We start from the raw sequence: 25,947 nt of genomic DNA on the forward strand, positions 1-25,947 counted from the left end.
GGGGGATCCGGTGAGACAGCGGAGACAGCATGTGATTCACGGCCGCTGAGCAGACGGGTTCTGAAGCTGACATTGGACTGGCGACACTAGTGCCTCTGGGGTCTTAGGTAGTGGGGGACGTCGGGGCACTTACTGCCCATCACGCTGCCTTTTATTTGAAGCACTCTGCTGTGAGGACACTGGACAGAGAGGGCATGGGATAACAACATGGGTATATGATCTGCTAAGCTGTACTCTTACACTTCTTGCAGCTGGACTGTGATTTGCACATGGTTAAATCAGTTAGTTAACACCAATCACCCATGCAAACTCTGTTTAATTGTTTTATAGTTAAGATGAGGGTTTATTAACACGTTCTATAGATTGTGTGGCATTATTTCAGGAACTCTCAGACTACGTGAACCTCAGCCAATTTACCATACCGCTAGATACCTCATATGTGTATGCCCATAACATAGGTTCCATCTAGTCTATACAGTTATAAGATTTTTTCCCATTATTTGGGTTTCAAATGAGAGGATGTCTATGATGTTTATGTATCCATATGCATATAATCTTGACTTGACAAAGGGTCCCTTCTTGCGGCAAGCGGCTGTGGAGAAATGTAAATATGATAAGCCTAGACCTCATCATGAGACCACTAATTCTAATGACACTTATGTAAATACTTACAATATCCCATATAATACCAAAGTGGCACATAAAAATATGTTAATCACATTGTAGCACAGTTAGTTTATGATTTTAAACTCGGAGGCCCCATACAGTAAATTTTCTTATGACCTTTTTATTTACTATACCCTACTTTATTATGTACTTTACTTTCAAAGAATGCAGTTTGAATTTGCTAAAATAATTTTTTTCCATTTTATTATGCTGCCACAAACCTTGTTTATCTTAATACTATATAGTACCCCCATGTCTGTACACTGAATTCATATCAGGTCCAAGAGTGACCACTACTGTCACATATAGGGGGGAGAAAAGAGGACTTAAAATTCCTGAGGGTTTGTAACAGACTGAATATACTGCTGTAAAGTGTAAAATGTACCCGCATAACTTTCTTATATGTATTTACTTATGTTCTCAATAAAAATATAAAAAAAAAAAAATAATTACAAAGTTGCCTGTAAAATAAATATAAATCCTAAATGTAATTATTTTGTTATATTGTAGCTATATTAGGGTTTATTTTACAGGTAAGTATTTAGCTTTAAATAGGATAAGTTATTTAATAAGCGTTCATTTATTGCGTTAGATTTAAATTATATTTAAGTTAGGGGGTGTTAGGGTTAGCTTTAGGGGGTTAATACATTTATTAGAGTAGCGGTGAGGTCCGATTAGGGGTTAATAATTGAAGTTAGGTGTTGGCGATGTAAGGGAGGACAGATTAGGGGTTAATACTATTTATTATAGGGTTATTGAGGCGGCAGTGAGGCGGATTAGGGGGTTAATAACTTTATTATAGTAGCGTAAGGTCCGGTCGGGCAGATTAGGGGTTAATAATTGTAGGTAGGTAGCAGCAACGTTGGGGGCGGCAGATTAGGGGTCAAAAAATAAATATAGGGGTCGGGCGGTGTTAGGGGCAGCAGATTAGGGGTACATAATAGTAACGTAGGTGGCGGCGGTGTGCGGTGCGGCAGATTAGGGTTAGAAAAAAATTGAATGAGAGTGGCAGCGATGTGGGGGACCTCGGTTTAGGGGTGCATAGGTAGGTTTATTGGGTGTTAGTGTACTGTAGAGCACAGTAGTTTAAGAGTTTTATGAACCGGCGTTAGCCCAGAAAGCTCTTAACTCCTGCTTTTTTCTGCGGCTGGAGTTGTTGTCGTTAGATTTCTAACGCTCACTGTCTACCAAGACTCTAAATACCCGGCGTTAGAAAGATCCCATTGAAAAGATAGGATACCCAAGATGGCGTAGGGGGATCTGCGGTATGGAAAAGTCGCGGGCTGTAAAGTGAGCGTTAGACCCCTTAATGACTGACTAGAATACCAGCGGGCGGTATAAAGCCAGCGTTAGGACGCACCCTAACGCTGGTTTTGACGGCTAACGCAGAACTCTAATCTAGGCAGATTTATTCATCAGGAGGTAATCCAGACTTTATTCCAGGACGTTAATTTTATGTTTTAAAATATGGGTCCCAGAAAGGATTAAAATATATCATACAATAATTAGACCCCCAACTAAAGTTATAAAATGCTTTAATCAACTATAAATTGGAATTTAACCTAAATACAATTCAATTCTTCGTGGGGGGGGGGGGGGGAAGAGATCTTATCTGGTCGTTAGGTCCCTTGGACTCTTGTAGTAATCTTTCGAATGGGCATACATTCTATATCCTTAACATATAAAACACATATAGCACAAGTTACATTACCCAATTTGACTAGATTATATCAAAAATGGTCACACCCCGACTTTGAAGTTTGAATTTGAGGAATATAGAAAGAGCATTTCGTCCATCTTGAAATATTCATCTGCTGCATCAATTAGGGAATCTCATAGGAGATTAATGAATAGCTCTTAGCTGACCAAGAGTATGATGGAAAATGGGGAGAAACAAGGAAAAGTTAATGTCCTAAATGGTAGTGCTCCGATGGCGGATTCTTATACATGTTTTTTGGTCATGCCCAAAGCTGCAGAGCTTCTGCACCAAGTTGAACATTGGATCAATACATTTTACCAGAGGAGAAATTAACCTTATATAAATAACATTTTTTATGTCAAAGAAAATAGAATATGTAACACAAATACCCAACAAACTCAGTCATCCTAACCGCTAGGCGTATGATCCTTAAAGGTGGAAGAATAGAAAGGCGCCAGGAATAGTTGCATTCATACCAGAGATTATATTTCAAATTATAATAGAACAACATGATCCTCATATTCATGGAAGGTAAATCAAGGTTTTTTTTTTTTAGTAAGTAGGACAAAGTGATAGTCTCTCTCTCTTCCTACTCAAAAACACATTTTATACCCTTTACGTGCTTCTCCTCTCTTACAAGTGATTCAACTAGAAGTTTATCCTTTGCATTGGAGACAGATATTATATTAAGAAGGTTGCCCCTTTTTATTTTAATCTTATTTAATTTTCTCTTCTTTTTGTGTGTGGTTGGCGTTTCTCTTTCTTAGAAAAATACACCAACAGTGCATTTTAGTTTAGCCTACAAAGTTTATATCCAGATGATAGATGGTATATTTCTTTCTGCCTCGCTTTGTTTCTTTTTCTGTAATGTGTGCAATAAGGATTTGTTGAAAATACTTTGTGTATGAAATTGAGACAAAGAATGTTTTAATTGATTGATGTTGTAATATGCCATATGTAAGATACCCTGCAAGGTATAATGAACAAGCAATTAAGTTTGTATTATTTCTTTGCACTGATGCTGATCAAGTAAAGAGATTTAAAAAATAAAAAAAAATATAAAAACATTGTGCATAGTTCAAAGAAAAAGTGTTAAAAAAAAAAATTATATTTGTTTTAAAGGGATAAAGACCCCTAAAAAGTATTTCACCCACTGAATAATCTGAGCCGCCTCCTTCATGGCCAAGAAACGTCAGAGTTCCTCCCTGGTGGTTGATATAAGTCACTGAGGTGTTGTCCGACTGGAATCTGATAAACCGAGGCTAAGGACAACTTAGGCCAAGCCATCAGGACATTGAAGATCGCTCTCAACTCCAAGATGTTTATGGGAGACGACTCCTCCCGAGTACATAGCATTAAACCTTTAACGAGTCCCAACTGCACCCCAGCCTAGAAGGCTGGCGTCTGTGGTCACATCACCCAGGAGGGTCTCTGGAAGCATGTGGCCCTTAAACAGATGATGATCTTGAGAAATCCACCATGGAGAGAGAGTCTCTTATCAACAGATCCAGATCTATCCTCTGAGACAGATCCGAATGGTCTCCGTTCCATTGTCTGAGCATGCATAATTGCAGAGCTCTCAAATGGAATTGAGCAAAGGGGAATGAAGTCCATGGAAGCGACCATCAGAACAATTACCTCAATGCATTGAGCCACTGATGGCCGAACAATAGACTGTAGAGAGAGGCAAGAGCAGAAAAGTTTGGATTTTCTAATGTCCGTCAGAAAAATCTTCATAGATAGGGACTTGGGAGTAACATCAGTCAACCAAGATTTCAGCCACAAAGCTCTGCGAGCTAGAACAGTGAAGCCAGACATCTTGGGCTCCCAGTCTAATAACTTGCATGTTAGCAACAGAGATAAAGGAATTGCCATTTGAGAGCCTTGATCCTATCTTGGATCTCCTCTAGCGTTGTCTCTCTAGAGTCAACTCTGACAAAGCAGCATACCAATAAGATGTTGAGCTCGTTACCGTAGCAATACAAACAGCAGTTGCCATCGAAGACCATGGATAACATACATTTTCTTTAAATAAGCCTCCAGCTTTTTGTCCATGGGATCCTTAAAAGAACACTATCCTTTATAGAATCGTGGGTTCTCTTGCCAACGTAGAAATAGCCCCTTCTACCTTAGGCACCATGCGCCATGAGTCTCGAATGGAGTCAGCAGACAGGAAACATCTTTTTAAAAACAGGAGTGAATATCCAACTAGTAATTGAATGACGTTGTGGACTCTCCATGTCTTAGGGAAGGAAATACTAATTCATTCCCTCATTTCTGTCACACATTGATTATTGCAATCTACTTCTAAACGCCATCCAAAACACTTGCCTCGTCCTGTGGCCTCCAATCTATTATGAATGCTTCAGCTAAACTCATCCACCTAATTGCCTATCTACATCAGCTGCTCCACTCTCTACACTGGGCTCCCCATACACTCCAGAAGTACAATTTAAGAGTATTAACCCTAACTTACAAAGCAGCGTTAACTCCTAACTACTTTCCTCTCTCATCTCCAAATATTTCCCAGATCCTGTCCTCTTCGATCAACCTCTGTCTCTCTACTCTCTGTTATCTCTACATCCCACTCCAGTCTCTAAGACTTCTTACATGCTGCTCCTGTCCTCTGGAACTCTCTACCCCCGCCCATAAGACTGTCTTCAACCTTGTATAGCTTCAGCCAATAGCGGTCAGCTGCATTATCGGGAGTAGCCAACTATTGGCTAAGATCACCTCAGTAATAAAATAGCGTTCTGCTGCGGGCGGCCTGAAGCAGTAAGCTCGGCGAATGCTGCAGGACAAATAAAGGAACTTTCAGCAGTAAGTATTTTATACTTCATTGCTGAAAGACCCCTTTATTTGTTCTACTGGTAAATCCTAGCTAGAATTTACTATCATTTTAAATACCCAGTCAAAAGGGTAATTTGCTGAAAGATAACATCTTCTAATAAAATAAAGTATTTTATTTTGTTTACAAATTTATTTCCCATTCAATATACATATTTTTGAATGGCTATGCTCATTAAAAATGCAGATTAGCTGTGAGCAAATAGAACCAAAAATGTACAGCAATAACATAATTTTTATTTATTTTCTTAAGGATAAATATAGGAAGAGGTGGTAAAAAAAAAAAAAAGGTATGTATAAATACCAAAGTGTACGTGTCAATAACTGTCTAAGAATGTCCTGCTATGAAATAGGACACATGACTGCAGTGTAGGTTTGTGAAAATCACAGTGTGCAAGATGTGCACTACCTCCGAGGAAAAAAAAAACATAATTTATGTAAGAATTTACCTGATAAATTCATTTCTTTCTAATTGGCAAGAGTCCATGAGTTAGTGACGTATGGGATATACAATCCTACCAGGAGGGGCAAAGGTTTCCCAAAACCTCAAAATGCCTATAAATACACCCCTCACCACACCCACAATTCAGTTTAAACGCATAGCAAGGTAGTGGGGTGATAAAGAACGGAGTAAAAAGCATCAACAAAGGAATTTGGAAATAATTGTGCTTTATACAAAAAAAACATAAGCACCATAAAAAAAGGGGTGGGCCTCATGGACTCTTGCCAATATGAAAGAAATGAATTTATCAGGTAAGTTCTTACATAAATTATGTTTTCTTTCATGTAATTGGCAAGAGTCCATGAGCTAGTGACGTATGAGAGAGGGATAAAATAAAAACAGCCAATTCGCTGAAAAAAAATTAATCCACAACCCAAATATAAGTTTATTCTCACAAATAAAAGGAAAAACTTAAATCATCAGCAGAAGAATCAAACTGAAACAGCTGTCTGAAGAACTTTTCTACCAAAAACTGCTTCCGAAGAAGCAAATACATCAAAATGGTAGAATTTAGTAAATGTATGCAAAGAAGACCAAGTTGCTGCTTTGCAAATCTGATCAACTGAAGCTTCATTCTTAAAAGTCCAAAAGTGGAAACTGATCTAGTAGAATGAGCTGTAATTCTCTGAGGCGGGGCTTTACCCGACTCCAAATAAGCTGATGAATCAAAAGCTTTAAACCATGATGCCAAAGAAACGGCAGAAGCCTTCTGACCATTCCTGGAACCAGAAAAGATAACAAATAGACTAGAAGTCTTCCTGAAATCTTTAGTAGCTTCAACATAATATTTCAGAGCTCTCACCACATCCAAAGAATGTAAAGATCTCTCCAAAGAATTCTTAGGATTAGGACACAAAGAAGGGACAACAATTTCTCTATTAATGTTGTTAGAATTCACAACCTTGGGTAAGAATTTAAATGAAGTCCGCAAAACTGCCTTATCCTGATGAAAAATCAGAAAAGGAGATTCACAAGAGAGAGCAGATAATTCAGAAACTCTTCTAGCAGAAGAGATGGCTAAAAGGAACAACACTTTCCAAGAAAGTAGTTTAATGTCCAAAGAATGCATAGGCTCAAATGGAGGAGCCTGTAAAGCCTTCAAAACCAAATTAAGACTCCAAGGAGGAGAGACTAATTTAATGACAGGCTTGATACAAACCAAAAGCCTGTACAAAACAGTGAATATTAGGAAGTTTTAACAATTTTTCTGTGGAATAAAATAGAAAGAGCAGAGATTTGTCCTTTCAAGGAACTTGCAGACAAACCTTTATCCAAACCATCCTGAGGAAACTGTAAAATTCTAGGAATTCTAAAAGAATGCCAAGAGAATTTAGGAGGGGAACACCCTAAAATGTAAGCCTTCCAAACTCGATAATAAATCTTTCTAGAAACAGATTTACGAGCCTGTAAAATAGTATTAATCACTGGAATCAGAGTAAACCTCTATGACTAAGCACTAGGCGTTCAATTTCCATACCTTCAAATTTAATGATTTGAGATCCTGATGGAAAAACGGACCTTGAGACAGAAGGTCCGGTCTTATTGGAAGTGGCCAAGGTTGGCAATTGGACATCCGAACAAGATCCACATACCAAAACCTGTGAGACCATGCTGGAGCCACCAGCAACACAAACAATTGCTCCATGATGATTTTGGAGATCACTCTTGGAAGAAGAACTAGAGGCGGGAAAATACAAGCAGGTTGATAACACCAAGGAAGTGTCAACGGATCCACTGCTTCCGCCCAAGAATCCCTGAATCTGGACAGGTACCTGGGAAGTTTCTTGTTTAGGTGAGATGCCATCAGATCTATTTCTGGAAGACCTCACATCTGAACAATTTGAGAAAACACATCTGGGTGGAGAGACCACTCTCCCGGATGTAAAGTCTGACAACTGAGATAATCCGCTTCCCAATTGTCTATACCTGGGATATGAACCGCAGAAGATTAGACAGGAACTGGATTCCGCCTAAACAAGTATCCAAGATACTTCTTTCATAGCTTGAGGACTGTGAGTCCCACCCTGATGATGTGACATTAGCCTCAGTTGTGATAGTCTGAAAACAAATGAAACGGTTGCTCTCATTCAATAGAGGCCAAAACTGAAGGCCCTGAGAATCGCACGGAGTTCCAAAATATTTATTGGTAAATCTCGCTCTTGGAGATTTCCAAACCCCTTGTGCTGTCAGAGATCTACAAACAGCTCCCTAACCTGAAAGACTCGCATCTGTTGTGATCACAGTCCAGGCTGGACGAACGAAAGAGGCCCTTAGAACAATACGATGGGTGATCCAACGATGGTTCAGCATACAAAGATGGAGAGCTCTCATATGAAAACGAGCAAAGGGTGATCGCGTCCGATGCTGCAGTCATGAGACCTAAAACTTCCATTCACATAGCCACTGAAGGGAATGACTGAGACTGGAAGGTTTCTGACAAGCTGAAACCATTTTTTAATCGTCTCTTGTCTGTTAGAGACAGATTCATGGACACTGAATCTATCTGGAAACTTAAAAAGGTGACCCTTGTCTGAGGAATCAAAGAACTTTTTGGTAAATTGATCCTCCAGACCATGTCTTTGAAGAAACACCACTAGTTTGATTCGTGTGAGATTCTGCAGAATGTAAAGACTGAGCTAGTACCAAGGATATCGTCCAAATAAGGAAATACCGCAATACCCCCGTTCTCTGATTACAGAGAGTAGGGCACCGAGGAACCTTCGAAAGATTCTTGGAGCTGTCGCTAGGGCCAAACGGAAGAGGTCAACAAATTTGTAATGCATGTCTAGAAAGAGAGAAGTCTCGAGAAAACGATAATGGTCTGGACGAATCGGAAGATGAAGATAAGCATCCTTAAGCTATGTGTGGGACATATAATGCCTTGGCTGAACAAAAGGGCAGAAGAGTCCTTATAGTCACCATTTTGAAAGTTGGCGCTCTTACATAATGATTCAAAATTTTCAGATCCAGAACTGCCTGAAAGAATTTTCTTTCTTTCTTTGGAACAATGAATAGGATTTGAATAAAACCAAAGACCCGTTCCTGAACGGAACTGTATGATTACCCCTGAAAGGCTCCAGGTCTGAAAAACACTTCAGAAAAGCTTGAGCCTTTACTGGATTTACTGGAATGCGTGAGAGAAAAAAACCTCTCACAGGAGGTCTTACTCTAAATACTATTCGGTACCCTTGAGAGAGATCCAATAATTTGGGACAGGAATCTTCCCAAATGGTTTTGGAAGAATCTTAATCTGCCCCCTACCAGGCTGAGCTGGAATGAGGGTCGCACCTTCATGCAGACTGGGGGGCTGGCTTTGGTTTCTTAAACGGTTTGGATTTACTCCAACTTGAAGAAGGTTTCCAATTGTCACAGAGATTCTTTTGTGGGAAGGATTTAGGTTTCTGTCCTGTATTTTGCCGTAAAGGACGAAAAGCGGTTAGAAGCTTTAGATTTACCCTTAGGTCTTTTATCCTGAGGAGAAAAAAAACTCCCTTCCCCCCAGTGACAGTTAAATAATCGAATCCAACTGAGGAACCAAATAACTTATTACCGTTGGACAAGAAAGAGGATAGTAAACTAGACGTAGATATCCGATGTCAGCATTCCAGATATTTAAGCCAGCAAAGCTCTTCTAGCTAATATAGGCTAAAAACATAGATTTAACATCAAATTTGATGATATCAAAAAGGGGCATAACAAATAAAAATGATTAGCATGTTGAAGCAAGCGAACAATGCTAGACAAATCAGAGTCCGTTTCCTGTGCGCTAAACTTTCCAACCAAAAAGGGTTGATGCAGCTGCAACATCAGCCATAGAAATGGCAGGGGCCTGAGGAGATGACCAGAATATAAAAAAGCTTTCTTAAGATAAGATTCAAGTTTCCTATCGAAATGGTCTTAAAAGAAGTACTATCTTCCATAGGAATAGGTAGTACGTTTAGCAAGAGTAGAAATAGCCCCATCAACTTTGGGGATCTTTTCCCAAAACTCCAATCTAAGTGCCGGCAAAGGATACCGATTTTTTTAAACCTTGAAAAAGGAATAAAAGTACCACCAGGTCTACTTCATTCCTTAGAAATCATATCATAAATAGCATCAGGGAACAGGAAAAACCTCTGGAGTAACCACAGGAGGTTTATAAACAGAATTTTAAACGTTTACTAGATTTAATATCAAGAGGACTAGTGTCCTCTATAGCCAAGTGTAATCAACACTTCTTTTAACAAGGAATGACTATACGCCCATTTTAAATAAATAAGTAGATTTGTCAGTGTCAATATCTGAGGAAGGATCTTCTGAATCAGATAGATCCTCGTCAGATGAGGATAATTCAGTATGTTGACGGTCATTTGAAATTTCATCAACTTTATGAGAAGTTTTAAAAGGACCTTTTAAGTTGTATTAGAAGGCGGAATGGCAGACAAAAGCCTTCTGAATCGCATCAGCAATAAAATCTTTTATATTCACAGGTATATCTTGTACATTAGATGTTGAAGAAACATCAGGCATAGTACTATTACTGATGGACACATTCTCGGCATGTAAAAGCTTATCATGTCAACTATTACATACCACAGCTGGAGATATAATCTCCACAAATTTACAACAAATGCACTTATCTTTGGTAGAGACTGTTATCAGGCAGGCAGGGTTCCAACAGTGGTTTTCTGGAGACAGGATCAGATTGAGAACAGTCTTGCAAATGTAAGAGAAAAAAAACAAGCAATAGCAAGCAAATTATCCTTATATGTAGTTTCTGGAATGGGGAAAAAAATGCAAACAGCAATAGCCCTCTAACATAGAAAAAGGCATGAGGCAAATAGGAATGGGGTTTTAAATAATGAAATTATTCGGCCGCCAAGTATTGAAGCACAACGTAACTGAAAATTGTTTGGCGCTAACAACACAGCTTGCTTCATTGATGATGCAGACCTTGAGGCAAGGAACTCTGCGTCAAGACGCCGGAAATGGAACGAATTAGCGTCATCGGACGTAACTTTGCACCAAAAAAGAATTTCGCGCCAAGAATGACGCAATAAACTTCGGCATTTTTGCGCCCTCGCAAGCCTAATTTTGCCCGGCAAAACTTAAAGAAAAAACAGTCAATAGAAAAAAAAAAAAAAGGTAAGAAAAAAAGTATTTTCCTAAATATGCTTTTCCCCAAATATGAAACTGACAGTCTGCAAAAGGGAAATATACATAAACCTGGACACATGGCAAATATAAGTACAATACATATATTTAGAACTTTATATTAATACATAGAGAGTGCCAAACCATAGCTGAGAGTGTCTTGAGTAATGAAAGCATAGCTTACCAAAAGACACCTATCCACATATAGCAGGATAGCTAAACCAGTACGGAAACAGGTTATCATAGAGGTAATTGGAATAAGAGAGTATATTGTCTATCTGAATAAGGATAGGTAGGAGATGATCTCTACGAACGATAACAGAGGAACCTATGAAGATAGATCGGTGCCCGTGAGGAAAACCATTGCATTCATTAGGTGATAGCTCCCTTCACAACCCTCTGACATTCGCTGTACTCCGAGAGGAATCGGGACTCAAAATGCTGAGAAGCGCATATCAACGTAGAATCTAAGCACAAACTTACTTCACCACCTCTCCATAGGAGGCAAAGAGTTTGTAAAACTGAAGTTGTGGGTGTGGTGAGGGGGTGATTTATAGCATTTTGAGGTTTGGGAAACTTTGCCCCTCCTGGTAGGATTGTATATCCCATAGATCACTAGCTCATGGACTCTTGGGCAATTACAAGAAAGAAAACAAAATTTTCAGTCTCCTACTTGATCATTATGGTTCAGTATTCTAGTACTGTTTTCCTCTGATCAAGTAAGCAAAACATTGAAGATGATTATAAATATTTATTCAGAATCTACTTTAAAAAAAAACATTTTGTTTTTTATATATATTGTTGAACAGTGCAAGTTCAACAATGATGCAGAGTGGGAGAATAGATGTTCTTAATCTGTCATTAAACAGCACGTCTCTATTGATCAATTATTTTCACTATTATACACTCAGCAAGTATAAATTACATACTTATACCCCACAAGCACTGTGAAAAATGAGGTTTGTGGTTCTACATACGTTATTTCTAAGCTGGTACAAAAATGGCTTAAAACGGATTTAAACAGTCTGTTTCATTGTTTGTAATAAAACAATCAGTAAGCTGTGTCTTAAACTTAATAGAAATAATTGCAATATGTGTTTATTTATCTATTTAAAAGTGAGTTTTACCTTTTATTTCTTTGTTACCTACATTTGTGGTTGTCTTTTACTTCCTGTCACAGGCCTTACAAGGAGGAGGGGGGGGCCTCTGCAGGAAGGTTGATCTTAGCCTGATGTCATAAAAGCCTCAAGGCTGGTTACTATTAAAGGGGACACTCAAGTCCAATATAAACATTTAGTATGCAGTTTTAAGACACTTCCAATTTACTACCATTATCAAATTTTGCAGGTCTTTTTATATTCACACTTTCTGGGGAAAACGATCCTATGAGCAGTGTGCACAAGCTCACAGAAATGGTTATACAATACTAGTCTGATTGGTGATGTCGTGTTACATGATAAAGTGGGCTGGGAAAAGGGTGGTTGGGGCTTACATTTTCAGAAAAAAAAATCTACTACTTATTTAAAATTCAGAGTAAGTGCTATTGCATTGTCTTTTTATTATGCACTTGCTAATTACGTTATCTACAGCATTGAGTTGTCCTTTAAGTGTCTAGACTAGATTAAGAGGAGTCAGACTTGCTCAAGCCAAAAAAAAATTTAGCCGTGGGCTGCCGAAGCAGCTAAAAACGGCGATTGATTGAATCAAATAAAGGAGCTTTCTACATGAAGTATATTATACTTCATGAATGAAAGTGCCCTTTATTTGTTTCAATAGTAAATCCTAGCGTTCGTAAAAACGCTAGGATTTACTTTCACTTTAATGAATCATGTAAACAAATATATTATCTACAATGTTGTCTGTGGGTGATTTCAGAGTGTCTTTCACATATGCAATATAATAGAAATGTTCCACATTGTCTTGGAATACTAACAAAGATGTCAAAAAGGCCAGTTTGGGACTTCATTAAGTGCTTTTAGGGGTCAGATTTGAAGTGTAAATGGTCTTGAAAAACTTTTGAGAAGTATCAAGAAATTGGATTGTGATCTCTGTGAAAAGTCCACGTTAAAAATATGACTATTTTCTGTAAGCCAAAAGAGATTACTCGGCACTCCAAAAACTAGCCAAAAGCCTGCTATTGTGATTGTCTCTAAACAAAAAGTGTCCTTTTAAGGCCGAAAATGGTTGAAGATTGTGATTGACCCCTGTATTAGTTGTATATTGTAACTGTGATGGAATGTTGGCCCCTACAAAATAGGACAGGTAGCACTGCTGAATAAAATAAAGGAGGTGCATTTAGATTATGCTGAGAAAACAGCAGGCAAACTCATTTATGTAGCAAATCATACTAGAAACAAAATTTATGCTTACCAGATAAATTCCTTTCCTTCCGGATAGGGAGAGTCCACCGGCTTCATTCCTTACTGTTGGGAAATACAACACCAAGAGGAGGCAAAGACTCCCCAGCCAAAGGCTTAAAGGGACAGGTCTAGTCCAAAACAAACTTTCCTTTATTCAGATAGAGCATGTAATTTTAAACACTTTTCCAATTACTTCTATCCCCAATTTTGCTTTGTTCTTTTGGTATTCTTAGTTGAAAGCTAAATCTAAGAGGTTCATATGCTAATTTCTAAGCCGTTGAAGGCCGCCTCTTAGCTCAGGGCATATTGACAGTTTTCACCACGAGAGGTGTTATTTCATGTGTTTCATATAGATAACACTGTGCTCATGCACGTGCAGTTCCTAGGAGGCCCGCACTGAGTTGCTATAATGCAATGTTCTGTCAAAAGAACTGAAATAGGGGCAGTTTGCAGAGGACTTAGATACAAGATAATCAAAGAGTAAAAGAATGTGTATTATTATAACTGTGTTGGTCAGTGCAAAACGAGGGAATGGGTAATAAAAGGGAGTTACCTATCTTTCAAAACAAATATTCTGGTGACTATCCGTTAAATATCCCTCCCACTTCCTCATTACCCAGTCATTATGCCGGGAGGGGGGAACAAGGAAAAGTAGAAGAAATATCAGGGTATAAATGGTACCAGAAGAATAAGGATAAATAGGGGGTCGCCCTTAGACAAAAAAAAACGACGGGGGCCGTAGACTCTCCCCTATCCGGAAGGAAAGGGAATTATCTGGTAAGCATAATTATGTTTTTTTCTTCCTAAGAAAGGGAGAGTCCACGCTTCATTCCTTACTGTTGGTAAAAACTATACCCAAACTCAGAAGACACTGAATGAATAACGTGAGGGAACAAAAAGGAAGAGGCGGACCCTATTCTGAGGGCAATCCACAGCCTACAAAACTTTTCTCCTGAAAGCTTTTCAGCTGAAGCAAAAACATCATACTTGTAAAAAAATTAGAAAAATTATGTAAGGAGGACCATGTAGCCGCCTTACAAATCTGATCCAGAGAGACCTCATTCTTAAAGGCCCAAGAGGAAGTCCACTGCTCTAGTGGAATGAGCAGTTATCCTCTCAGGAGGATGATGTCCCGCTGTCTCATAAGCTAGAGCGGATGACACTCAACCAAAAAGATAGGGAAGTCGAAGAAGCCTTCTGCCCTTACTGCTTCCCCGAATAGACAACAAAGAGGAAGACTGTCTAAACTCCTTATAGCCTGAAGATAGAACCATCAAGTTGGCGAAACCACATCCAAATGGTGAAGTAACATTCCTTCGATAAGGGAGGATTAGGACACAAGGAGGAACCACAATCTCTTGAATGATGTTGCGATCCGACACAACCTTAGGAAGAAAACCTAATTTAGTACGTAAACTACTGCCTTATCTGGCATAAAAAAAAAAAAAAAAAAAAAAAAATCAGATAAGGGAACTCCCAGTTGCTAAAGCAGAGATCTGAGAAACTCTGTGCCAGAGACGACAATATCCAATAAATAAAAAGAGAACCTCCCAAGAAAACAATTTAATGTCAACGGGAATGCAGAGGCTCGAAACGAGAGCCTGTTGCAAAACATGAAGAACAAGATTTAGGCTCCAATGAGGAGCCCCATAGCCTTAACACAGGTCTGATCCTAATCTGGGAAGCTCAGGCCAGTCCTCTTGTGCAATAAACCGACAGGGGATGTCATCTGTCCACTAATGGAACTAGCAGACAGGCCCTTCTCCTGTCCATCCTGAGAAAAGATAAGATCCTGGGCAACTTTAACTCGGTGCCAGGAGAACTACGCTCTTCACACCAGAATAAGTATGGTCCTCCACCCGTTGTGGTAGGAGTATGCTGAGTAACTAGTTTATGAGCTTGAATAAGAGTATCAATTGACACTCTCAGAGAAACCTCTCTTGCAAAGACTAAGTGTTCAATCTCCAGGGGGGGGGGGGGGGGGGGGGGGGGGGGGGGGGGCGCGGTCAGCCTCAGAGAATCTAGAATTGATGAACAAATGGACCTTGTAAAAGCAGTCTCTGCGGCAAGGTAACTTCCACGGAGGAGATGAGGACATCCCAACTAGATCCGCGAACCACGTCCTTTGCAGCCACGATGGAGCAATCAGGATTACTAATACCCGCTCCTGCTTGATGCAGGCCACCACTCTAGGAAGAAGCGGTAATGGAGGAAAAAGATAGATAGGAGTTTGAACATCCAGGGCACTTCTAGTGCATCTATTAGATCCGCTTGGGGATCCCACGACCTCGACCCGTACCAGGGTAGCTTGGTATTGAGACGTGACGCTATGAGATCCATCTCCGGCGTCCCCACTTGCTGCATATCGGTGCAAACACCTTGGGATGGAGAGACCATTCCCCTGAGTAGAAGGATTGGCCTGCTGAGAAAATCCACCTCCCAGTTGTCCACACCCGGGATGTGGATCGATGACAGCGAACAGCTGTGAGCTTCCGCCCACTCCAGAATCTGAGATACTTCCTTCATCGTCAAGGAACTTCTCGTTCCCCCCAGATGGTTGATGTAAGCCACTGAGGATACATTGTCTGATTGGAATCTGATAAACTGGGATGAACCCAGAAGTGGCCAAGCCTTCAAGGCATTGAAGATTGCCCGTAGTTCCAAAATTGATCGGGAGGGAGGACTCATGAGTCCACAACCCCTGTGCCTCCCTGGCACCCCAAACATCTCCCCATCCGGATAGGCTTGTGTCTGTAGTCACAATCTCCCAGGATGGTCTTAAGAAGCACGTCCCTCAGGACAGATGATCTGGACAGAGCCACCAAGAGAGTGATTCTCTCGACCGGCTGTCAAATACAAACTGTAGAGACAGATCAGGATGATCGCCATTCCACTGTCTCAGCATGCACAGTTGTAAAGGTCTGAGACGGAACCTAGCAAAAGGAATGATGTCCATGCAGGACACCATGAGACAAATCACCTCCATACACTGAGCCACAAAGGGACTCAAGGAGGTCCGGAGGCAAGACATGCCGAAGATAGCTTACGTCTTTGGTCTGTTAGAAATATCCTCATGGATATGGAGTCTATTATAGTACTCAGGAATTCCAGCCTAGTACTTGGGATAAGAGAAATCTTTTCCAAGTTTATCTTCCATCCATGTGATCAAAGAAGACTGAGAAGGGACTCTGAGTAATCTTCCGTAAGACAAAAAGATGGTGCTTGCACCAGAATATCGTCCAAGTATGGGGCTACTGTAATACCCTGAGTTTGGACAACGATTAGAAAAGAGCCCCCAGAACAGTTGTAAAGTTTCTTGGAGCAGTAGCTAGGCCAAACGGAAGGGCAATGAACTGAAAGTGCTGGTCCAGGAAATCAAACATCAGGAACTGAAAGTGTTCCCTGTGAATTGGAACATCAAGTTAAGCGTCCTTCAGATCTATAGTGGTCATAACCTGGCCTTCCTGAACTAAAGAAAGGATGGACCTTATCGTCTCCATCTTGAAGGAAGGGACACTGAGAAATTTGTTTAAGCACTTTAGGTCTAGAATTGGGCGGAAAGTTCTTCTTTGGGACCACGAAAAGGTTTGAATAAAACCCCAAACCTCTTTCTTCGATAGGCACCGGGACAACAACTCCTAAGGGGGATATGCCCCAAACACACCCTAGAAAGGCATCCCTCTTTTCTGGTAGACAGGTTAGAGAATAGGAATCTGCCCCTGGGCGCATGAGATTTGAAACCTATCTTGTATCCCTGAGTACAACCTCCAAGACCCACGGATCCTGTACGTCCCTGAACCAAGCGTCTGAAAAATGAGACAGTCTGCACCTGCAAAATCCGATCCCAGATCGGGGGCCGCCTCTTCATGCCGATTTGTTTTCAGCAAGCTTCTTATTCTGCTTGGACTTAATTCCAGGACTGAGCCGGCTTTTAAGTACTCTTGGGTTGCTCGGGCTTGGAGGAGGATTGTTGTCGTTGGGATTTGTCAGAACGAAAGCAATGAAAATTAGAATATTGTCATCCCTTAGACTTGTCCTTATCTTGCGGTAGGAAGGCACCCTTGCCTCCAGTAACCGTAGAAATAATGGAGTCCAGGCCTGGACTAAATAAAATCTTTCCCTTGAAGGGAAGAGAAATGAGTCTGGACTTAGAAGTCATATTCGCAGACCAAGACTTCCACCAGAGCGCCGGTGGGCTAGGACCGTAAAGCCAGAGGCCTTTGCATTTAGGCAAATAATTTGAATGTTCGCATCACATATAAAAGAATTAGCAATTCTCAAAGCTTTAATTCTGTCTTGAATATCCTCGAGGGGAGACTCCATCTCAATGAGTTCTGAGAAAGAGTCATACCAGTAAGTAGCTTCTCCGGCAACTGCAGCCTCCAGTTGAAACAAAAATCCCGTCTGTTGAAACATCTTTCTCAGAAAGGTTTCCATTTTCTTATTCATTGGCTCTCTGAGCGAAGAACTATCCTCAAGAGGTATAGTAGTACATTTAGCAAGCGTAGAGATAGCACCATCCACCTTAGGAATGGAGCCCCACAAATCCAGTTGAGAGTCCGGGGCCGGGAACAACTTTTTAAAAGTAGATGAGGGGGAAAAGGAAGATCCAATTCTTTCCCATTCGTTGTTAATAATATTCGCCATTTTAACCGGCACAGGAAAAGTCAAAGACATTTTCCTGTCTTCGTAAACTCTAACTTAGGTATTATAGATTCTTCAGGTAGCAAATCCTCTGGAACCTCTAACGTAGACAGAGCCTCCTTTAATAAAAAAAATGCAAGTGCTCAATTTTAAATCTAAAGGACTCCAAACCAGAAAGTTCACCCTCTGAAACTACAGAGGTTAACTCATCATCGGATAACTGGGACATAATAGCTAAATCCGATAAATATTTAGATGACTGGGTCAGGAGAGCTATGTTTAACCTTTCTCTTGCATTTGTTAGAGCAAGGTAATGCACTGAGGGCTGCACTCAGAGGGACTAATAGCCTTAGCAGGCTTGTCTCCCTTCTTAGAGTTTTTAACAGTGTTAAGGCATGTGGAACATAATTGAGTGGGCGGGAACACCACGGCCTCCTTACAATATAAACAGGTAAGATTTAGTACAGAAGAAGTACCTTCTAACATGTCAGAGTCCTCCATTGCTCAGGTTATACCCACAGAAGGACAAAAATAAAAACATTTTTTTTTTTTTTTTTTTTTATATACTGCCAACGGCTGGGGCACTCACCACCTCCTAGACCCAGACAGTTAACAGAGGAAACGCTCTCCTCAGGTTAAAGTCTCAGCCGGAATGGAGGAAATGAACATAGACCACATGCTATGAAAAGTACAGCAAGTTAATAGGAGCTGTGCAATCACACAAAACAGCATGTAAATAATTAATACACTGATTAATTAACCCCAGCTATTCAATAAACCCCCATCAGAGGATATTAACCCTGGATCCTATCAAGGTAAAAGGAGCCACACTGTGAACCTGTTATAGCATTTTATGTGTAAAAAATTGAAACAATCTTACCTCTAGGTTCCATGCTGTGGGACAGAACACAGCCTTTCAAGTGTGACAGTCGTATAGCAGCACTCCTGACATGGACCTGAGTGAGAGAAAGCAGGCAGTGGAACTCGTCAACACTGATTGCTTAGGAGCTGTCAGTAGTAGTCTGGATGGTTTTGCAGACCAACTTTCCCTGCATCTCCAGACTCTAATTTTCATCAATACTCTCACTGAGAGGTTAACATGACAACTTTAAACTCCAGTCCTTTCTCAAAGGGCAGATACCCTTTTTCAGGACTCTCCGAATCTCCTGACACTTCTCTGCCACCTCCTATGACGAAAGGCAAAAAATGACTGGGGTAATGAGGAAGTGGGAGGGATATTTAAGGCTTTGGCGGGGTGTCTTTGCCTCCTCCTGCTGGCCAGGTTTTGTATTTCCCAACAGTAAAGAATGAAGCTGTGGACTCTACCTATTTTAGGAAGGAAAAAGTCATAATCCAGGATTGTTGCACAGAAAATGAAGGACTTTGAAGTTATAAGTTATCAAACACATTTCTTATCAGACTGTTAATGTATTTTACACAGGAGGAACTTGTGCTTCAGTAGTTTATTGATTACATTAAATATTACATTTTATCTATATTTCTATTAATCAGAATGTTATTGTACCTGTATTACCAACTGTGTACAGAGGTTTTATATTGACAATAAATCAAACTACTGCAAACTAAGTGGTACCATAGTTAACACTATTTTCATCCTGAATATAATAGATAACTATGGTACAATAAGTTATTATTAAACCATAGTTATCTAGTATAAAAGTTAAGATTATGCTGCAACAAGCATTCTACCCAGGTAAGATATACACGTCCACAAATCTGGTATTCCAAAATCTGTGAATTATTCCAAAATCCAGACTTTCATTAAACAGACAGTCAAGTCCCCCCAAAAAAATCACAATTCAAATGAATCCAACTTTCCAATTTACATTTATCACCAATTTTGCTTTGTTCTCTTGGTTTGCTTAGTTGAAAGCTAAACCTAGAAGGTTTATATGCTAATTTCTTAGACCTTGAGAGTCGCCTCTAGTCTGAAAGCATTAACAGTTTTTCACCACTAGAGGGCATTAGTTCATGTGTTTCACATAGAAAACACTGAGCTCATGCACGTGAATTAACCTGATTGGCTAAAATGCAAGTCTGTCAAATGAACTGAAATAGGTGGGGCAGTCTACAGAGGCCTAGATACAAGGTAATTACAGAGGTAAAACGTGTATTATTATAACTGTGTTTGTTATGCAAAACTGGGGAATGGGTAAGTAAGGGATTATCTCTCTCTTTAAACCACAAAACTTCTGCTGTTGACTGTCCCTTTAATTTTTTTTTATTTTTTATAAATACAATTATTAAAACGTACTATTTTTCCCTGGCAGTAAGTCACGATCTTCCCTGTGTGTGTCTGGTTGTTTTTTGTGTTCTCAAATGCAAAATGATGGTCTTTATTTAAAAAAGAATGACTATCACCTGATTACAGTACTGTACTATCTTTCTGGTGGTAAAAATTATATAAATCTACATTTATAAGCTGTATTATGGCATGTAAACATTGCGTAAATGACATAAGAAATTAATGTTTACGCTTGGTTTCAAGTCCAAAATCATTTTCTGGTTTGAATCAATTTGGATAAAGGGTTTTATACCTGTACTTACATTTTATACTCTTGAGCATACTCTTTGGAGCTGAACAGTCAACTGCAGCTGAAATACACAAAATAATATTAAAGTCTTTAGATAATTTAATAAATACATTAATAATTTTAAGTTAACCAAATCACTCTTTTTATTGCTCTTCTGTTATGTTTTTTTCTTAAACAAAAATAAAAATCTAGAAAAAACACGGGTAGTCAGTGGCGCCTGGGGCTTGCTGTCAGTAAAAGTGGTGTGATATAGTTAAAGAAAAAATAGTAGAATGATATAATAAAAAATGATATAATAAAAAATAGAGACAAAATAAATATAAGGAAAGTTCAAAACGCAAATTGCCAAATGTATCAGGGGTTAAAAATATTTGCCGTTGGGATGCGAAAGCTTGTAAACTAAAAAATGCTTGGTGAACATGAAATCAATATAAGTGTTCGAAGTAGTATCTCCCTGTTCTGCAAAATATAAACTATTTAAGTAAAGACAAATAGTCAAAGGTTTTGTGACATTACATAAGTGAATATTTAATAAAGTAGAATAATAATAAAATAAAATGAATTAATCCTAAATACACCGGTGTATATAAATGCTTAAATGCAATAATGTAAATGATACATAAAAACAACCATCGATAGGTTTGTAAAAAAGTTAAACTTCAATGATCAGCATATAAAAAGTTAAACTTGTAGAGTTAGCACATAAAAAGCAACAATGTAGACTTAGGGAAATTGTGTATCCTCATAATTTGAAATATAGGCAAATGTTCCTTATGGCAAAGGTATCAGAAAGCAATGTGCACAATATTCTCCAAAAATGTAAACAGTCATGAAATGTTTGACCTGACTTCGGCTTTGCCGTATACGTGTGTCAGATGTAATTTTCTGTTAATTTGTATATCCCAATTTGTTTGGCAGTCAAATCAAACTGTTCAATATGCAACAAGAAAAAAGGTAGTTGTAGATCCACTTACGGCTTTCAGCGTGTCCACTTTACTCGCTCGTGTCTTCTTTGCAGAGGTAGGTGTGTCAGGTCCAGCCAATAAGGACCATGAGAGTGCGCGCACTTATTCAAAAAACACAAGGACTTGGGTGTTGAAGAGGATTTCTCCTACCGGCTGAGTATGTGCTATTTTGGCACGTTGAAAGAGTCGGTCCTGGGAGAGACTTGGTGGTTTCCTTGCAGCAGGAGCAATCTGTGTGGACGTCTACGCGTTTCAGCTGTGAAGCCTTTATCATAAAGGCTTCACAGCTGAAACGCGTAGACGTCCAGTTTTTTCTTTAACTATATCACACCACATTTACTGACAGCAAGCCCCAGGCGCCACTGACTACCCGTGTTTTTTCTAGTCTTTACTTGATTCACTACTGTGAGAAGTGTGAATCAGTCAGTTGGCTAATACTGTCATACTGATCCATAGTCCAGTGTAAACCCCTTCTTTTTCTCTCAAAAATAAAATCTAGACCATCTAGAAATCAGCAAATTGTATTCTTTCTAAAATTTTATAAATAAAGGCATTCTAATAACAAAATTTATGCTTACCTGATAAATTTCTTTCTTGACACGGTGAGTCCAGGACAGCAGGAGGCAAAGAGCACCACAGCAAAGCTGATAAATATCACTTCCTACCCACAATCCCCTAGTCATTCAACCAAAGGAAAGGAGAGAAAGGAAGCAACACAAGGTGCAGAGGTGCCTGAGGTTTATATGACAAAAAACCTGTCCAAATTATACAGGGCGGGCCGTGGACTCACGGTGTCAAGAAATAAATAAATTTATCAGGTAAGCATAAATTTTGTTTTCTTTCTAATGACACAGCAAGTCCACGGAATCATCAATTACTGTTGGGAATCAATACCCAAGCTAGAGGACACAGATGATAAGGGAGGGACAAGACAGGTAACCTAAACAGAAGGCACCACTGCTTGAACAACCTTTCTCCCAAAAGAAACCTCAGCCGAGGCAAAAAAATTAGAAAAAGTGTGCAAAGAGACCAAGTCGCAGCCTTACAGATCTATTCAACAGAGGCCTCATTCTTGAAGGCCCAAGAGGAAGACACCACCCTGATGAAAATAACTCAAATTCTCTCAGGAGGCTGCTGTCCAGCAGTCTCATATGTCCAACAAATAATACTTCTCAACCAGAGAGAAAGAGAAGTGGCAGAAGCTTTCTGACCCTTACATTTCCCAGAAAAACATACAAACAATGCAGAAGACTGACGAAAGTCCTTAGAGCCTGCCAAGAAAACTTAAGAGCACGCACAACGTCTAAGTTGTGTAGAAGACGTCCTTTATGAAAAGAAGGATTAGGACAGAGAGAAGGAACAGTTTCCTGATTAATATTTCTGTCCGAAACAACTGTAGGAAGAAAAACAAACTTTGCACGGAGAACTGCCTTATCCTAAAGAAATATGACATAAGGGGAATCACACTGCAAAGCTGAGTTCAGAAACTCTCCTAGCAGAAGAAAAAACAGAAACAAAACCTTCCAAGATAATATCTATAGAATGCATAGGCTCAAACGGAGCATGTTGTAAAACTCTAAGAACAAGAATAAAATTCTAAGGTGGAGCAACTAATTTAAACACAGTTGGAAATTCTGGGGGAACATCTTTAAAATTATAGATAAATTTTCAATGTATGAGACAATAATTATGGGAGACTATAATATTACACCAGAATTTCTCTTTGATAGAGGGAAACTGGGGGGGCAATCAGAGGAAAACAATTCCTAATCGGAATGCAAAATATGGAAAAAAAAAAAAATTCAACTATTAGAATCATACAATTTGAGGGATGTATTGAGATTTTTCAATCCCAATAATTTAGAATTTACGTGCCTATCAAAAACACATTTGACATTAGCTCGGTTAGATTTATTTTTAATATCCGGAACATTGATCAATAGAATTGAGGACACAAAAATCTTGGAGTTTACATTTATAGTTTTGATAATAAAGGAACCTAATAAACCAAATTATAACTCATTTTATATGCCCAGTTATTTGAATAACTCATTTAAGTTTGCCCAGTTTTTAAAGGGAAAATGGCAAGAATTTAAGTACAACAATCTGAATTATTCAGGGAATGTAGACATTTACTGGAAAGCAGCAAAAGCTACTTTGAAAGCAGATATTACAACATACGTAATTAAAGCAAAGAAAGAAGCCCAAATTAGTCAGGAGAAACTCTCGGCAGCTCTATCCTTAGCATACTCAAGAATGAGAAATTCGCCGACAAAGGAGAATAGAGAAGCTTATTGTAAAGCAGGGAAAGAAAGAGATGAGTTTTTGCTCTCTATAGCAGGGAAAGCCCTTTTGAAAGGTTCAGCACATTTTGAAAGATTCGGGAATAAAGGCAGTAAGTATCTAGCGAATTTGATAAATAGAACAAAAAAAAAAAGAAAAACAATAGGTTTAATTAACTCAGAGGGTAAAATACAAAATAAAGTGGAAGAGATTACATTATTTTTTCAGAAATATTTTGCAGATATATATCTATCTCAATCTCCTAAAAAAGAAACTATTCAGAAGTTTTTAACAAACATTAAGCTTCCAAAAATTACAGAGGAAGATAAAAACAGAGCTCAATGCACCCATCACTGAGATAGATATTTTAAATACCCTAAAGGCTATGAGCAAGGGAAAGGCACCTGGGCCGGATGGCTTGCCACTAGAGTTTTATCTATGCCTTAAAGAGGATATTGTAGAAACTTTGAGGGAAGTATATAATCATTTCTTTATTCATAGTCAAAAGATCTCTGCACAATTTAAGTCAGCTAATATTATTCTCCTCCCTAAGGAGGGGAAAGATGTTACACAATTATCTTCTTATAGGCCAATCTCTCTTTTAAATCTTGATTACAAGATATTGATGAAAATAATTGCGGATAGACTTAAAACTATTCTTCCAAGATTACTCCATATTGATCAGGCAGGGTTTGTAATGGGTAGAACTCCAGAAATGAATATAAGGAAGATACTCCAAGTAATATGCAAGTATAGTAGCCACAGTTGTGGGGAGAATGACGCGCTCTGCCGGAGGCCTTCCTGCTATCTTTGGATGCAGAGAAGGCCTTCGACAGAGTCGAGTGGGCATTCATGATGGAAGTATTGGCTAGATATGGTTTTGAGGGTGGGTTTTTGGGATTATTAGCGAATGTATACTCTGATTCAGAAGCTTCGGTTTTGGTCAATAGCTATTTATCGTCCCCCTTCCCCTTGATGAGGGGCACAAGGCAGGGCTGTCCTATGTCCCCATTGCTTTTTGATCTAGTACTGGAGCCACTGGCCATTATTCTTAGGAGTTTTTTGGTAGGTGCTGAGATAAAATTTCGCTTTTTGTGGATGATCTTTTAATGTTTGTTTCATCCCCAGATAAATATGTCAAGGGTATAATAGATATACTGGACTCTTATGATGGTATCAGGTTACAAAATCAATTACTCTAAATCCAAAATCTTATGATTAAAGAAACCAATGGATACTCAAATATATCAATTCATAGAAAACCAGAATTTAAGTTACTTGGGAATTTACCTATCATCAGATCCAGCTAAATGGTATGAATTAAATATTACTCCAGCCCTTCAACACAATATTGAAAGATTGAAACAATGGGTTAATAGGCCGCTCTCATTAACGGGAAGGGTGGCAGTATTTAAAATGTTTATTCTACCCAGAATTCTCTACCTAATTAGAATGCTCCCAATAATGAAAAGATATAGATATCCGCAATTTTTTGAAAGAACTCAGGCACTTTCTGTGGAAAGGGGAAAAGCAGAGGATTAGATTAGAAAAATTATATCTTCCAATCTCTAAAGGGGGACTGGCTCTCCCTAACTTAAAAATTATAACAATGCAGCTTTAATAAGATATCCATTGGATTGGATAACACATGCAGATAATTTATCGAACCGTGAAATAGAGGATGCAGTTTGTGGGCCATTATCTTTGCCATTTATTTTGCACGCTTCAGACAGGGAACTCTGTTTCAGAATTCAGACACATCCTCTTTATGAAGATATTATAAGGGGTTGGAGGATGGCAATGAGATCGGTAGGTTATGGATATATGACCACTAGATATCTGCCCTTTTTGGGAAATCCTAGATTTATTCCAGGCTTAAGTTATAAGGTATTTCACCGTTGGAGGCTTAAAAATATTATATATATATATAATTCAATTGATCAATTCTTTATCGACACGCCCTTATAATTTCAGGGAGTTTCAGTTAAAATATGATGTGCCATTATCAGACAAGTTTTACTTTTTTCAGGCAAAACATTATCTGTTGCAAATGTTAGTCGAAGAATCAAGGATCGTTCATAAACATCCGATCCTAGATTGTCCAAGAGTTAAAAAGGGTCTTTTATCTATTCTATATGGAATACTACAAACCCCAGAGACGGAGAGAGTTATTGCAGATTACACTAATAGGTGGGGCAATTATAACCTTAGTACCAGTGTGATTATTCCCAAGAGCTTAGAAATTATTAAGAATATTAGAAAGTCAGCCAATTTCAGAGAATCTCACTTCAGA

The 25,947-nt window shown here is 39.0% G+C and overlaps 1 protein-coding gene across 1 annotated transcript in view; it reads right to left on the bottom strand.

Annotated features, from left to right (window-relative positions):
* Positions 1-20,827, bottom strand: part of SPATA7 (spermatogenesis associated 7) — a 328,138-nt gene extending 307,311 nt beyond the window's left edge. The window contains exons 1-2 of the mRNA XM_053710849.1: positions 20,782-20,827; positions 20,420-20,467 (exon numbers count right to left, since the gene is read on the bottom strand). Coding sequence (XP_053566824.1) covers positions 20,420-20,467; positions 20,782-20,827 — 94 coding nt within the window. The remainder of the gene's footprint in view (positions 1-20,419; positions 20,468-20,781) is intronic.
* Between the last annotated feature and the right edge of the window lie 5,120 nt (positions 20,828-25,947).

The sequence above is a fragment of the Bombina bombina genome, chromosome 1 (assembly GCF_027579735.1).
Source record: "Bombina bombina isolate aBomBom1 chromosome 1, aBomBom1.pri, whole genome shotgun sequence".
Taxonomy (NCBI): domain Eukaryota; kingdom Metazoa; phylum Chordata; class Amphibia; order Anura; family Bombinatoridae; genus Bombina; species Bombina bombina.